The 16,131-nt window shown below is 47.7% G+C and overlaps 1 protein-coding gene across 3 annotated transcripts in view; it reads right to left on the bottom strand.

Annotated features, from left to right (window-relative positions):
* BBS2 (Bardet-Biedl syndrome 2) overlaps positions 1–16,131 on the bottom strand; it is a 136,085-nt gene that overhangs the window by 61,355 nt on the left and 58,599 nt on the right. The window contains exons 1-2 of one of the 3 annotated variants that reach the window (XM_089903088.1): positions 9,266–9,483; positions 6,161–6,302 (exon numbers count right to left, since the gene is read on the bottom strand). In XM_089903088.1, the coding sequence (XP_089759214.1) occupies positions 6,161–6,274 (114 nt within the window). In that variant the 5' untranslated portion in view covers positions 6,275–6,302; positions 9,266–9,483. Of the gene's footprint in view, positions 1–6,160; positions 6,303–7,526; positions 7,857–9,265; positions 9,484–16,131 lie in introns of those variants that run through there. The other 2 variants (XM_089903090.1, XM_089903089.1) reach the window with 2 other exon arrangements.

Genomic DNA, 16,131 nt, shown 5'->3' with positions numbered 1-16,131 from the left:
TGAATCACAGCCAACTAACAAGCCAAAAGCAATTTGAAGATGACATTGCCCGTACAAAGGGCTGGTTCCCACAGTGCAGAGACGGTCTGGGGGGAGGCTGCGGTGATGACAGTGCAGGAACAGGGTAGGGTTTCCTAGGCAGAGCAGCCTTGAGCCAGGAGGCTCAGCTTCCAGGCTGTTCCCCAAATTTTCTTCTATGGCCCCAGAGGTAGCCACAATCTAAGGCAGAGTTGCCCAAACTTCAGTCTTCCGTGAATACTCCCCCCAAATTTTGCCATAAGTGCATTCCGCCTGTGCTATAATTTACTTAGTCTTTCCATTACACTGATTCAGTTAAAAATTATTCATCCTGGGACTTCCTTGGTGGCGCAGGAAGTCTTATCCAGGCTCCGCGCCCCCAGTGCAGGGGGCCCAGGTTCGATCCCTGGTCAGGGAACTAGATGCCACGTGCAGGCTGCAACTGCGAGTTCACATGTCACAACTAAGGAGACTGCGTGTCGCGACTAAGGAGCCGGTGAGCCGAAACTAAGGAGCCCACCTGCCACAACTAAGACCCGGTGCACAGTGGTAGCCAAGAGCTGCTTGTCCGCTCTGCATGGCTAGGTGTGGAACGAGGAAGCTCAGACTGCAGCTTCCTGGTCTCCTGTGCTTGAGCTCTGGTTCCAGGGCCAGTGCTGCCAACCTTTGCCTAGATCCTGAGGGGCGCAGAACCGTCGCGGTCTGCCCAGCGTGGTGTGTTTTGGTGTGGCTTTTCAGCATTGTGCCGCCCAACTGGATCTGACCCTCCAGGTGACAATAACACACACATAGCCCTAGCAGTTCGCAAGTTGGGAGAGGGGTATAGGTTTAAATGCAGGTGGTTTGAAGGAAAGATGTTTAATAAAGGCTTTGATTTAATCTTGAAAAAGAAAGACCCGGAGCAACCTAATTAATTACTTATTCATCCTAAGCACAAACCTTGTGCAATTACAAATTCCATGTGTTCGTTGCATTTCTTTCTAATACACATTAATGTCAATTAAAACTACTAAAACAACGACGTTTTTCAGCACACCATCTTAAAGCCTCTCCCTTTCGGGAACCCCAGGCTGGAGCACCTCTCTCCCTGGTGAGCAGAGGATTCACTAACTCCACTCCTCCTCTTGCTCCATGACCTTGAGCAAGTCCCTTTGATTTCTCTGGGCCTCAGTTTCCCCATCTCCAGGTTCCTAATAGCTCTTACATAATGAGGTGGTGAAATGCACAGATTCAAGCCATTCAGCCTGGGTTAGAATTCCTGCCTTCCCTTTCTTGGCAGTGTGACTCCAGGCAAGTCACTAAACTCACCTCTGGCTCAGTTGCACCATCTGTGAAATGGGGACTACTGCACAGGGCTGTTGCGGGACCTTCTCTAAGGACCCTACTCTTACCATCTTATTGTATATGCCACGTGTCCCCTGCCCCCAGCAACTCCTGATCCCTCTTATTCTTCTCTACTTGTCCTTTTCCCCATAGCAGTTATTACCTCCTAACAAACTGTAGGATCGATTGATTGATTATGTTTATTCGCATGTGGGATCTTAGTTCCCCGACCGGGAATCCAACCCATGCCCCCTGCAGTGGAAGGGCAGAGTCTTAACCACTGGACTGCCAGGGAAGTCCCACGTTTATTCTTATTTTCCTCCTGCTTTTCCCTGCGAGATGGTATATTCATCAGTTTTGTTCACTGATGTCCCGAGCACCTAGACACACATGCACTTTTTAAATCTGGGGGCTATTGTGATTATCCTGCAGTTTGCATGTCACCATCCATGACAGAGCACACCTGTTTCCTCACTGCCCTCCCACACAGCATACTTCACATTTTGGGATCCCTGCCAATCAGACAGATTTTTTTTTTTTTAAATGTTATCTGGTTTTAGTTTGAATTTGCATTTCTATTAGTATAAGTGTAGATGAGTATCTTATCATTTGCTCTAAGAGCCATTTGTATTATTTTTTCTATACTTGTACGAATGGTCTAAGTTTTCTCACACAGATCCAGCCCTCCCACAGGGAAACCCATAGCATCGATCTCAGGCTGAGCCCTCTTTGGACCCCTCAGAGGACTGAAAAGAAGAGGATCCATATCCTCTGGTACGTCCAGATCACAATCATGCTCAATGACTCAAGTCTCCTTTTGGGTTTTCTAGCTGTAAACCAAGGGTGATAATTTACCACGGGTACCAGGAAGGTGACTCAGCCCAGGCCCAGGGCAGCCCCCAGCTCTCCAACCAGCAGGCTGCAGGTGCCTGTCCCACTGGCAGGCCTGTCCTCAGACTCTGCAGCACTCCTGCCGCTTACCCCAAGAAACAGAACTTCTTAGTCCTTCTGGGTTTCTATTTTCTCCCCACGTCTTTAGAAAGCTGTGGTGGGAAAAGAACACTGCATTCAAAGGAGGCCCTGAATTGCCCTTTTGTGCTGCATCAATTCCAGGAACCAGCTCAGTATTCTCTGAAAGAGAAAAGACTTGGACAGAAGCTGGCATCCTAAGAATCCTGGAGGCCAGGTCATCATTAATGAGCCACTGGCATCTTTGCCTCCTTAATATGCAAACAGAGCTTCTGCTCCTCGAGCTCCCACCCAACCCAGCTCTATGCAGATGTTCATTTTAGAGGGAGATTGTTTTCCCTCCAGCATTTGCAAGGAGAGTTCCACAGACCACGGCTTTTTCTACCTGGGGACGTGGCTGAGGATGGTTATTTCCAGGTGTCAGTCATTATCTTGACCATGCACACATGGTGGACAAAGCCCGGGGTTCCGAGCAGATAGACCGGGGTTCAAATCCTTGCTCTGCCCCTTCCTGGCTGGATGACCTTGGCGGATGACCTCTCTGAGCAAGTGTGTTGTCATCCCCATATGCATCTACAATATAGTACCTACTTTGCAGGTGAGATGCTGGTGTCTTGGGATGAAGAAAAGATGCAGAAAGGGTGTTTGGAGATCACAGAAGAGGTATTCATTGGCCAGGCTTTCCTCGAAGGAGATGAGACCAAGGGAGTAACCACTGAGTTCTGGAATGATACAATCAAATCCTATTTTTTTTGGGGGGGGGGGTGAAACTCATCAACTTCTTATAACCCTATTATTCTCAAGGTTAAAAAAAAAAAAATCCTTGCCCTGCCTCCTAAGACCCATGTAAGCTAGACCCTGTACCCTCCTAACCACCAATCCACCACTTGGCGTTGGGCTTTGAGGTCCCAGAAGTGTGGGCCTCAATTCAGGTCTAGGAAAATTTAGAGCACCCTCACCCCTCCTCCAGCCTCTGATCCTGGAAGCTCCCTCGACCTGGAATATTGCCCCACTCTTGTCTCCACTCTGGCTAACCCTTGCTCAACATTCAGCTTTCAACTGAAGAAATCACTTACTTGGGATCAGGGGTGGGGTTCCTGAAACCCAGAGTGGAATATTGGCTCCTTAGACCCCCTGCAATTTCCATCTTGTAACGTGCACTGCATATGTCATTTCTGACTCTCCGTTTTCCTTGCTGGGCTGCAAGTTCCTCAAGGATGCATTCCTAGAGCCAACACTGTGACTCCCTGTGACTGGACCCACTGAGTCTCTGGACAAGGACAGAAAGGGAACTGAAGGGAGGGAAGGAAAGGACAGGCTGGTGGGGAAGACAGGGAGGTACTGGGGGTCCCCTGGAATCCCACAGCATTGCTATCTGGGGAAAGCCTGGAGATGGGGCGGGTGGATATACAACTTGGTGGCACGTTAAGGAACAGTCCCATTCTGAACTTTGGTGGGTATTTCACTCTTGGAAGCTTCAAAGTCATTTTCAAACCCTAATTACCCCACACATTAGAGCCCCAGGGAGCCACCAAACTTGGCCTCAATCCTCCCATTTGCAAATTAGAAAAACTGAGCCTCACAGTTCAAAGCTTGCCTGGAGCCAAAAAGGAAATCAGCCTAAAAGGCGGCTCATTCCTCAGGAAACCACTGGGTGGCGCAAGAACTGGAAGCAGAGACTACCAGGGGCCTCAGTTTACTTCCCTGGGTGAGGAGACACCCCGCACTCTATAATTCCTTAATTCGCTACTGTGGATTTACTTAGCTCAGGGGCCGCCGAGAGGCAGCACCCAGGCAGGTCACATTCGGCCCTCAAACATGTGTTGTGAAGATCTCAGTGTTTTTTATTTTTTAAAAAATAATTAATTATTTATTTATTTGGCTGCATTGGGTCTTTGAGGGACGTGGGATCTTCACTGCCACGTGTGGGATCTTTTTTTTTTTTTTTAAGATTTATTTATGGCTGTGTTGGGTCTTAGTTGCGGCAGGCGGGATCTTCACTGAGGCATGTGGGATCTTTCATTGTGGCGCGCGGGCATCTCTCTAGTTGTGGCGTGTGGGTTTTCTCTTCTCTAGTTGTGGCGCGCAGGCTCCAGGGTGCGTGGGCTCTGTGTTTGCAGCACACAGGCTCTAGCTGAGGCGTGTGAGCTCAGTAGTTGTGGCGCACGGGCTTAGTTGTCCCGGGGCATGTTAGTTCCCTGACCAGGAATCGAACCCGCGTCCCCTGCATTGCAAGGAGGATTCTTGGACCACCAGGGAAGTCCCGTGCGGGATCTTTAGTTGCAGCATGCAGGCTCTTCCTTGCAGCATGCATGCAGGATCTAATTCCCTGACCAGGGATCAAACCCAGGCCCCCTGCATTGGGAGCACAGAGTCTTAACCACTGGACCATCAGGGAAGTCCCCTCAATGTTTTTTAACGATAAAAGATTTTTTAATAAAAATCTAGATCTGAGAGTTCTCTTGAAAAATCAAAAGGTCTTGCTGGCCAGGATTCCATTTTCACATGTGCAAGACTGGCTAGAGCTGAGCAGTGACTGCCTCCTTTACACAGGGGGTGTGTTCACCAATTTGCCACAGTCCCCACTGCTCCATCTTGTCTCCCATCTGGCTCACTTCTCTCATTCATGAAACCTGCTGAACCCTGTAGGCATTCGAATCACAGTTCTTGAAGTATCTCCTCCCCTTTAGTCACTACCTGCTATCTACACTGGCCTTCTCTGGGTTTCTCAAAAAAGTCAAGCTCTTTTCAGTCACAGGGCCTTTGCATAATCTGTTCTCTCTGCCTGGAACACACTTCCCTCCACCAGTCTCAGCTGAATACCTCCTCTGTCTGAATTGGGTTCCCCTTCATGGATCTGTGATTATCTCTCATATCACATATGACAACTTATAATTATTCATGTGTGTGCTTATTTGTTTCTGTCTCCCCTACTAAAATAGAAACCCAAGGAGGGCAAGGATTGCTTGGTGTTATTGATTGCTGCATTTGCAGCATGCAGCCCAGAACCTGGCCCATCTTATGAATTTGGTAAATATTTGTGGTATGAATACATGAATGAATGCTGGAATGCATGAGTGGGACTCTGCCAGCTCCATGAGCATCCATTCAATGACAAGGGGCCAATCCTCCCTGTCTTCCGGCAGGGTTAGTAAGAGGATAGCATTTTTCCAGCCTCCCTGTGGGATTCACTCAAGCCCATGTTGGGCAGGCCCATGTGTTCCCTTTTCACAGAAGCTCTGGGATGGAAGGTGAGTGAAAGCACTTAGGGGCATTTGCATTCAAACCCGGGTACATTTGTCAGGCAAGTACAGAGGACTAAAGGGATCAAAGGGATGATGAGATGACAGAGCTTCAAAACGAGGCTCCTTCCAGATAGAGAAAAGGAGACTTTAACTAAATCTATAAAATCCCAACTGGATGCAGAGGGAGGGATGATGGACACCCAACCTCAACTGTTAGAAGAAGGAGAGGTTCCACCTTCAAGTTTAAAAGAGTTTAAGGCAAAGAAAAGCCACACACACACCCCAACCTATTTTGCTCAGAAGGACCTTATGATGTTTCCTACCCCAAGGCAGAGGTAGGATGGGCCAAGAATAAAAACAGGTTTAAGAAGGCTTCAAATTGCTTCAAATCTGTCAATAGGTGACAGATCTGAGGCTAGGTTGGAGGCCCTTTTACAACCGTGTGGTCAATGTTTGGCCAATGTTGAATGAATGGGATGGCATGAATGTCACACCATCATTCCTCTCCTGCAAGTGCCCACTAGACCCTGATCAAAGCAAGAGTACTGGGCTAAAGGGATTCAAGTGATCGCATATTTGATGCTTCTGGTATCTCCAAGCTGTACCTGACTCATGTTGAAAAAGTTCATCTCCCAAGCTTGGGCGTCAGCCACTCCAAGAGAGAGAGCCACAGGGAAAGGTTCAGGGAGAGGATTGTGACGATGAAGTAGGTTTGACATTTCGTGCTGGATTCACGGAGAGGGGTCTCTAAAAAGGACAAAGAGATGAAGTGTCAGGAACAGGAATCACCAGGATCTGGTCAATAATCTGCTCCTGAAGTCTCAAATCCCAAGAGGAACAGCTCCTCATCCTGGGCCACCCCTCAGCTTCTCCTGGCCTCCTGCGGCAGCTCTCCCCTCTAAACCCCAATAAAACCAGAAAGATGAGCCAGAGGACGAATGTGGGACTTGCAGGTGAAAGCTAGGGGCGCTGGAGAAGGCTGCTTTGAGAAGAGACAGCCAGTTTCTGCTCACCACAAAAAGGACTTTACTGAAGACTAATGCTCCCCCCCAAAAGGGGATAGAACTTCTCCAAAGGTAATGAGCCCCCTGTCACTGGAGGAGTACAAGGGAGACCCCAGAGGCTATTTTCATGGCACTTGTAGATGGGATTCCAGCATCAAGTACTGACAAGGTTCTTTAATGGGTGGTCTTGGATGGCCTTCAGAGGGAGGGTATTCAGACTTCCTGACATTGTATGCAAAATTTTTTCTGGGTGAGCATCTTTTTTTCCCTAGGGAAAGTGTTGATAACTTTCTTCAGCTTCTCAAAAGTGTTTATGACTTAAAAAAATTTAAAAACACTAAGAAGAACTGATGAGGTCACCATTTCCCAAACCTGGCTACACACCAGAACATCTGAGGAGTTAAAAAAAAAATAGGAGGCCCTCCCCAGATCCCACTCCAAGCCCACTGAATCAGAATCCCTAAATATTCGTTTTTTTAAAAAAGCTTTCTCTGGATAATTCTGATACCCTCAACCAGGGACTGGTCTGAAGTCTCTAGAAAATAGTAACCAAAAGTCTTAGTGAATTTTAAGGGACTCTGCACTCCTGAAGCTTTAGAATTCTGAGACAGAGGCCACGAAATAGGCCTATGGGCTGCTCTGGCCTATGGATGTGTTTGTACACAAATGATGAGGAGAGTATTTTAAAACAATAAACAAACAACTTTGATTCCTGTTTAAAAATTGCAATATTTCACACATGTACACAAAATCCAGTTTTCCATTTCTCCTAAAAAATTAGAACAGATGGCAAAATTTGACCCTCATTCCCAAATCCCAATATTCAACTGGAGCTTAGACAATTAGCCACAGTCCCCAGAACTGTCTATTACTATGATCAGTTGACTTTGCTCTCATGCATTAACTACCTAGCTCCCAAAGTCACTTCAGTTTGAGACCCCTATTTGAGGTTTCCCCAGAAAATCACCAGCTTGGGAGATCCTGCGGTGATTCCCCAATTGAGACAGGGGCCGTCTGCTCCTGGCTGAGCTGGGGCTTGAGGGGCCTCAGGTCCACACTTTCCCCAGCCCCCTGCCTTCCACCCTGCTGACATCTAGGAGTTGTCCTGTCACTCCAGCGCTGGGGCCAAGGACTTCAAAGCCAAACAAGATGCAAGTTGAATTGGCACTAATCCTCTTCAGTCTTGACCGCTTTTCTTCTGCCAAGAAGAACCTTCCTGCCTCTGCTGGCTTCCTATTAAAATTAACAAGCGTTGCAGGCAGGCATCAAAGGCAGGGTTGTGCCTTTAATATTCCAGGCAGGCCCAGGCTGTGATCCCAGCCCCTCCCCGTCTTGCTCTCTTCCAACTGAACCGGGGAAAATGGTTCCGCTGGGAGTGCCAGAATCATCCTCGTCTGTTTGATATTTGCACCAAGGAAAATTCCAGGACCAGCAGAACATCTTCACAGCAATTTTCTTCAAAGTGCCCTGCAAAGACTGGCCAATTATTCTTAAGAGGCACCCTTAGAAAAGTGTGTTATTATCCCCATTGTATTAGCAGGGAAGCTGAGGCCAAATGGCTTGTCCAAGGCCATACAGAGAAAGAGGGAGACGGAATCAAAGCAGTGGCAGCGTAAGTCTATGTCCATCTAAGGCTCACTCAGACCAGCATCTGGCCCAGGAATTCAAGCACACCTAGGCGTTCCTGCCCAGCTGGGTTGTCATAGCCACCCCTCCCGGTTCTCATGCTGGGTTTCCCAGACCCAAACTTCACAAAGACAGCAGTAACCCCACAGGTGCTGAGGGGAGGTAACAAGCTCTGTCATCAACCCCTTACAATGCAGGAAATGACTGCAGTGGATAACTATTCTCCTCTATACAACCCTCAAACTGTTGTCTTTCTTTTTTCTCCCTAACATTAATTGGGGATGAGCCGATTATTTTCAGAGAACTATGTATTTATACTGGAGAAACCAACAAATTCAATAACTAGTGCACTATGGTTCTGAGTTGTTAGTGAAATCCCTGCCAGGTGTGTGTTGGGGGGGCGCTCTGTGGGTTGAGCCTTGGTTCCTCTATCTAAGGGGCCTGTTCAAACAGAAGTCCCCAGACCCCAAGGATTTTGGAACTGGAGAAAACATTGATCTGGTGAGCCCAGAACACACTGCAGGGGCTGCAGGGCCTGGGCTGCTGAATTGGCTCCCACATCTTTGGAAGAAAAGCACAGCTAAAAGTGCCTGCAGACAATTAACAATTAGGGAAGTTTCTCCTAAATGTGGCTTTGATCCCAATGCTGTAGACAATTTACAGACTGCTTTGGTGCTGGCTGAGCGGTTACTCCTTTAGAAATTTTAGAGACAGGCATCTTCTAAACAGCTGTCTCTTTACCTGCACCCGGAACAGACCACCAGCTCTGACACCTCGTCGCTGTTTCGGGGAAATTGTGGCCCAGGGCAGGGAAGTGAACTTGTGAGTGAGCAATCCCAGTGAGTGAGTTTAGAGGACTCAGTTGCCCTGACTCCCAGGCTAGGCTTCTTGCCCCAGGAGAGAGAAAAGAAGAAACAAGAGAAAAAGTGAGATGTGCAAAGGTAAAGGGGGAATGAGAGAAAAGAAGGAGGAAAGAGGAGGAGAAAGAAGAAAGGCAAGCAGAAGAGGCAGAGGGAGAGATGGGCACAGAGGCAGCCGCATTTATTTCACCATCTGAGCACACACGTCTATGATGCTCACCAATGGTTTCTTCTCCAGTGTCTCAGCTCCCGAATTACACAATTCTTCTTTGTACCCTTGGGTAAGGCAGGTGGCACCGTGTGAGGCCCTCGCCGGATGCTTAACCCAAGCAGGTGGTTCTGCGAATGGCCTCACTCCACAGTCACCTAAGAGGTTTCAAAGGCCCTGGGAAGTTTCCTTCCTCAATTCATCACATGGCCCAGATGATTCACACTGTGGATGGACTGGTGGCCGGGACACTTCCCCTCTGGGGCCTCAGGCTCCCAATCTGTAAATGGGGTTGGCATTGAGACAAGGTCTGCACCACATTATTGCCCTTACAGCTCTGGCACTCTAGAATTATGTTAATTCCAGGAATTCTTCTGTTTCCCTCCTTTTTCAAGAATTCTCCAGAAGCATTACAGAGCAAATCCAGAACGCCTTGCTAGGAATCAATTTCAACCTGAAGGAAGGGTTTCTAAACAAAGGGGATAAAGTGCAGAAGCCTGAAATGAGCTTTGCCGACTGGGCCCCAGTGGGCTTGCGGAGGACTTAAGGCTGAAGATGCAGCCCCCTCTACTCTCACCTCCTGCCCCCCGACACCTTGAGTGGTTTTCCTGGGTTTACACCGGATGTTCATCTTTATCAACCAAGGTCACTTTGAGCCTTCAACAGGGGAATTATTAAAAACCAGCAATGTGGGAAGACAGACTTGCCACATGTGTGAGAAAATAATATACAGACTGATGCCAAAGTGGGATTGCTTAGCGCTACGTCCTACTGAACGATGGAGGAATGCAGCATTTTAGGAAGAAGAGCGGACCACGTAGAGAAGACATGAGGGACCAAAAGTCTTATGATAATATGCTCAACCTTGGTAGTAATTAGGGAAATGCAAATCAACAGCCAAGGATATGCCACTTCACATCTGTCACACCCGCAAAAATGAAGGCTGGCGGTACCAAGTATTAACAAGGCTATGGAGAATTGGGCACTTGAGTACATTGGTCATGGGAGTGTAAACCCCTGTGGTGAGCAATTTGGAAAGATCTAGTAAAGCAGAACAAGCATGTCCCCTTCAATCCAGCAAGTCTACTCCTAGGTATACCCCCTACAGAAACTCTGGCACATGTCACATACAGAAACACTATACGTGGATATTCACTGCAGCAGTGCTTATAACAATGAAAAAGTGGAAAGAAACACCTAAATGCCCATCAACTGGATAAATTGCGAAGTAGTCACAGAATAATATAAAGCAGTTAAAATCATAAAACGCTGAGCCAAAAAAGCAAAAAAAAAAAAAATTGTAAGAGGCTACAAAGAGAATGATGCCATTTTATAAACGGTTTATAAACCTGTAAAATAAGGGTGTGTAATTTTTATAGATACATATGTAATAAAACTAGAAGAACATGCATGGGCATGATAAACACTTCATGAAATTGGTTCCCGGGTTTGGTGATGGAGTAAGAATGAGATTTGGAAAGTTAACACGGAGGGTTTCCACTCTGATTATTTTGTTCCTTTAACGATTGAAATGAACAGGACAATGTTAATATCTGATAACACTGGAAGGTTCTGTATTTAATTTTCTATTCTTATCTGTTTTTGAAATCATCCCGAGTTTAAAAAATAATTTTAAAAAGAGAAAACATCACTATGGAGAACAATATGGAGGTTCCTTAAAAACTAAAAATAGAACTACCATATGATCCAGCAATCCCACTCCTGGCCATATACCCAGAGAAAACCATAATTCAAAAAGATAGGGCTTCCCTGGTGGTGCAGTGGTTGAGAGTCTGCCTGCCGATGCAGGGGACACGGGTTCGTGCCCCGGTCAAGGAAGATCCCACATGCTGCGGAGCGGCTAGGCCTGTGAGCCGTGGCCGCTGAGCCTGCGCTCCCGGAGCCTGTGCTCCGCAACAGGAGAGGCCACAACAGTGAGAGGCCCGCGTACCGCAAAAAAAAAAAAAAAAAAAAAAAGATATATGCACCCCTATGTTCATTGCAGCACGATTTACAATAGCCAACACATGGAAGCAACCTAAATGTCCATCAGCAGACAAATAAAGAAGATGAAGTATACATATATAATGGAATATTACTCAGTCATAAAAAAGAAATAATGCCATTTACAGCTACATGGATGGGCCTAGGATTATCATACTAAGTGAAGTAAGTCAGACAGAGAAAGACAGATATCATACGATATGACATATGCAGAATCTTAAAAAAATGTTGATACTAATGAACTTATTTACAAAACAGAAACAGACTCACAGACTTCAAAAACAAACATGCTTACCAAAGGGGAAACATTGGTGGGGAGGGATAAATTAGGAGTTTGGGATTAACATATACATACTACTATTTATAAAATAGATAATCAACAAGGACCTACTGTATAGCACAGGGAACTCTACTCAATATTCTGTAATAATCTATACGGGAAAAGAATCTGAAAAAGAATGGATATATGTATATAACTGAATCACTTTGCTGTACACCTGCAACTAACACAACACTGTAAATCAACTATAATATAAATTTTTTAATGTTATTTAGATTCACATGTAATAGGTTTATTATTGTTATTTTAAAGAATTAATAAATAAATGTTTTGAGGAAAAAAAAAAAAAGAAAGCACACTGGGCCTGAGTTCCAATTGGGATTCCAGGGGCAGATGTGGGAGTTCCCACTGTTCCCCTGGACAAGGCCCCTAACCTGGAAGGCAGGGCTTGTGTTCAGTGGTTTTCCAACTGGTCCTAGCAGCAGCAAACCATGCTCCCCCCAGCCCCCAGATAAAATCATTATAAGAGGGATTGAGGGGGTGGGTTTCATAAGACAAAACAGATTTTAGAAAGAGGAGCTGCCCTATTTAAATAGAGGGAGGGGCGAGGGTTGGGACCTAGCATCCCATCCACAGAAGCCCCTGCAACACACCTCTGTGAAGCCCTGGGGCTCTGAGCCTGCACAGTGCAAAAACCTCCAGTCCAGCCCCAATATTCCATGAGGAACCCAGAGGTTACCTAGACGGGGAGAAATGAAGGGCTGAGACTAGGGTGAGGCAAGGGAGGCACCTCGGGGCCAACGTTTAGGGAGATACTCACTCTCGAGGCCGTTCAAAGGCCGCCCTGCATTTGTGTGTCCTCACAGAAACCCTGCTTGCTTTCTCCTTTCTGATAGCTATGGACATGCTCACCACCCCTCCTGGAAAGCACGATTGTGAGAACCACGCCCTGTGTCTGGCTCTCTTACTCCATCCAGAGGGCTAACCCAAAGCCAGGCACACAGTAGGCCCCAAATATGTTTGCTGAGTAATTGATTAAGGAAGGGAGGGAGGGAGGAAGGAAAGAAGAAAGGGGGAGGGGGAAGGGAGGAAAGGAGGGAGGGAAGGAGAAAGGAAGGAGAGGATGAAATAAGGAAGGATGGACGACCCTAGCCTCCTGCCCCCTCTCCAAAGCCACACCACGCAGCTTGTAGGATCTTAGTTCCCCGACCCGGGATCGAACCCTGGGTCCTCAGCAGTAAAAGCACAGAGTCCTAACCACTGGCCCACCAGGGTATTCCCCAGCAGCATTTTTTTTTTCTTTTTTTTCGGTACGCGGACCTCTCACTGTTGGGGCCCCTCCCGTTGCGGAGCACAGGCTCCAGATGGGCAGGCCCAGCCGCTCCACGGCATGTGGGATCCTCCCTGACCGGGGCACAAACCCACATCCCCTGCATCGGCAGGGGGACTCTCAACCGCTGCGCCACCAGGGAAGCCCAAAGCAGCATTTTTATAATAAAGAAAATGCGGTATAAAGGGCCCAGGGAAAGGGCAGATGCAAGAAAGCCAGTTGGGAAATGAGTCCTGAATCTTCACGGGAGGTGATGGTGGCTCAAACTAGGTGACAGAGGTGGAGGCAGACAAGACGTTGGTGTGCTTGGAGGCGATGCCCGGAGCAGAAGCTCATCTGGGGTGTCTGAGATGCTGTCTGATGTCTACGCGGAGATGTTGAGTAGCAGTCAGAAACATGAGCCTGGAGTTCAAAAGAGAGGCCCAGGTTGGGGGTGTAAATGGGGAGTCTCCAGCACATAGGTGGTATTTAAAGCCATGATCCTGATAATTTTTTATGTCTTATAAATAAAAGAGCTGAAGCAAACGTGACCAAGTTGACATCTGTTAATTCCAGGTGGTAGATAACGTGGTGTTTGTAATACTGTTCTTTGTACTTTTTAGTATGTTTGAACTTTTGTAATAAAATTAATGAATAAACAGTAGAGAAAGCCACAAGGTTCCAAATGGCTGAACAGTCCTGCCTTAGAACTCAAGAGTGGGTGCTGGCAGCGAGTCAAGGAGCCGGGTTCAAATCGCCCCACCACGAACCTAAGCTGGGTGACCAGGGCTTAACCCTGTCTCTCTGGGCCTCTGTTTCCCCATTTGGACAAGAAGTTGGCCCATGACTTCTCAGGGTTCTGCCAGCACTGACCATCTTGATTCAAGCTGGTGTCCCCTGGGGCCCCGGCCTGCTTTGATTTTGTCCACCCATATGTTATGCCTAGTCCTACAGAGGAAGCCAAAAATACCCTACAAGTGGGCCTTGTAGGTGGAAGGTCAACTCTGACTCCAAACAGATGCAAACTGCAGCAAGGGACGTCAGAAAGGAAGGGCAGTGCCCCATGGTCCCCAGGCCCTGGGACCCGAAAGCAACTAGGCTGAGCTTAAAAGCTGGGAACCCAGAGACTAAAACTCTTTACAATATTTACTGCTGATGGATGCATCCCACTCAGGACCCTGGGACCAGTTGTAGAATAGTCTATGAGCCTGAAACATACAAATGGGTGAGTGGCTGAACCAATCTGTCAGCTGTATTAAGCACAGATAATAATAATATTAATAGCGAAATAATAATATTGATGTGTCGGCTTCTGAACTAAGTGCTGAATAAGCATTCTCTCATTTAACCCTCACCATGACAGTGCCATGGGGTTACCATGTTCATGAGCCACACTTTGCAGTTGAGGAAACTGGGGCTCAGAAGGGTTAAGCAACTTGCCCCCAATCAGGCAGCAGAACCGGGATCAGGACCCAGGCAGCATGATTCCAGATCTCCAGCTCTAGACTGCTCTTGGTGAGCGACAAGATCCTCTACATCTCTTCAACAAGAGCTGGAGGAGACAGCCTACGTGTAACTCTATTGAGTCATTTATTCATCGTCAGCTCATCAATATTTATTGAGCACCCACGGTGTAGCAGCACTCAATGTGCCTGGCCACACGGCTGCTGAGATGAAGAAGCACAGCCTCTGTTTGTGAGAAGACTGTGGTGTAGATAGAGGCCAATTTATAAACCAGCGTTATAAAAACCAATGGCTCCAGGCTGCTCCTGGGGAGACACCTATGTCCAGAGGGGCCCTGTATGGGAAAGGGTGGTGACCCAAGCGCAAAACGTGGACCAGGGTGTGGAGTGACAGCACAGGACCTTTCTCTGCCGTCATCGTGGCTGAACCTCCATTCCCAGGCCACGAGTCCCAGAACTTCTGGCAGAAACTGCTGGACGTAGGAACAGCGGGTGTCTAGCTTTGACCTTTGTGGGAGGGGGAGAAGATGACAACGCAGTCATTTAGGTTAAGAGGTGGAGCGTTAGCTGCTCCTCTGGAACAGCCATTTCATTGTTCTGAGAAAAACCACTTGACTTTTCGTATGGAGAGGCCGTATGTGGAGAAGGAGATATTTAGGGCTCAGTGGCTCAGAGGAGCTACAACTGCTGTGTGGCCACAGAAAAGCTGCTCAAGCAGGACTGCTTCTTTGCAGAGGAGCTCTTACCTCAGGGCCCCTGGGGAGAGTGGGAGGAGGCCCAGCAATGGGATTTCAGAGATCCACAAATCCCTTGAACTTGCCGCAGGAAAATGTCATGTATTTGTGCTTTTTTTTTGCCTAGGTAGAGCTTTCATCAGATTTTCAAGGGCCCCTTGAATCCCCTGAGAAGGCTAAGGATGATGCCTCTGAAGAAATACAGTCATACCTCAGTAGCCACAGCGTATGGGTTCCAGGACCCCAGCAGATACCAAAATCCAGGGATAGTGAAGTCCGGTACAGAAGACAGCGAGCAGTCCACCCTCTGCAGCTGCGGGTCCCACCGCCGTGGGAATGGAGGGCCAGTGGCACTGATACTTATTTTCTAAGTGCGCATTTAAGCTGTGTCCCCCAGCCATTCCACGTTCCTGGGGTGGCGTGTGTGTTCTTGTTTTCCTGCTGCCATGCAGAGATCAGGAGCTGAGACCCAGAAGATGGCCAAAAGGGCAGACGGGGTCTGTGGATGCGCCTCCCCAGGCCCTAGGGGACACCATGTAACAGGAACTGGACAGCCCGGGTGCAGTCAACATGGACTCTACCACCTGATGCTACACATGGTTGTTTCAATCCACACAGCCCAGAAACTGGGAAAAAGCTTGGGGATTGGATTTTCATACTATCATTCAGTTGAGGCCTTAAGCAACACTACAGTGTCAGCCATCCAAGGAAGAAGCAACTTCTGGCTCAGAGAGTGAGCAGGGAGGAGGAGAGACGGCTTAGATAAGGGGGAAGGGAAATCCTTTCCTTTCTCTGGGCTCACTTAGTTGGGCCAGACCTTCCAAGGCATTCATATCTGCTACAGGGCACACTCAAGAGTGGAGGGCAAGGGGGAAGAAGCTGGACCTTCCAAGAGATGGGCTGGGACTGGGCTGTAAATGCAAGCGTGGGAAGGCAGATCCAGCCTTTGGGCTTTGACAGCAGCCCTGCCGGGTCGTGGGTTTCCTGGGCTGAGATATCCTCCAGCCCTTCTGCACCATTAGCTGTTTTATTTTTTTTGGTTTTTTAATAAATTTATTTTATTTATTTATTTTTGGCTGCATCGGGTC

Source organism: Delphinapterus leucas, chromosome 20, assembly GCF_059928025.1.
Source record: "Delphinapterus leucas isolate spDelLeu-1000000601 "Yukka" chromosome 20, BTC_Dleu_Yukka2, whole genome shotgun sequence".
In the NCBI taxonomy this organism is placed as follows: domain Eukaryota; kingdom Metazoa; phylum Chordata; class Mammalia; order Artiodactyla; family Monodontidae; genus Delphinapterus; species Delphinapterus leucas.
The sequence above is the reverse complement of the archived record's forward strand: the minus strand, read 5'-3'. Positions and strand labels throughout refer to the sequence as shown.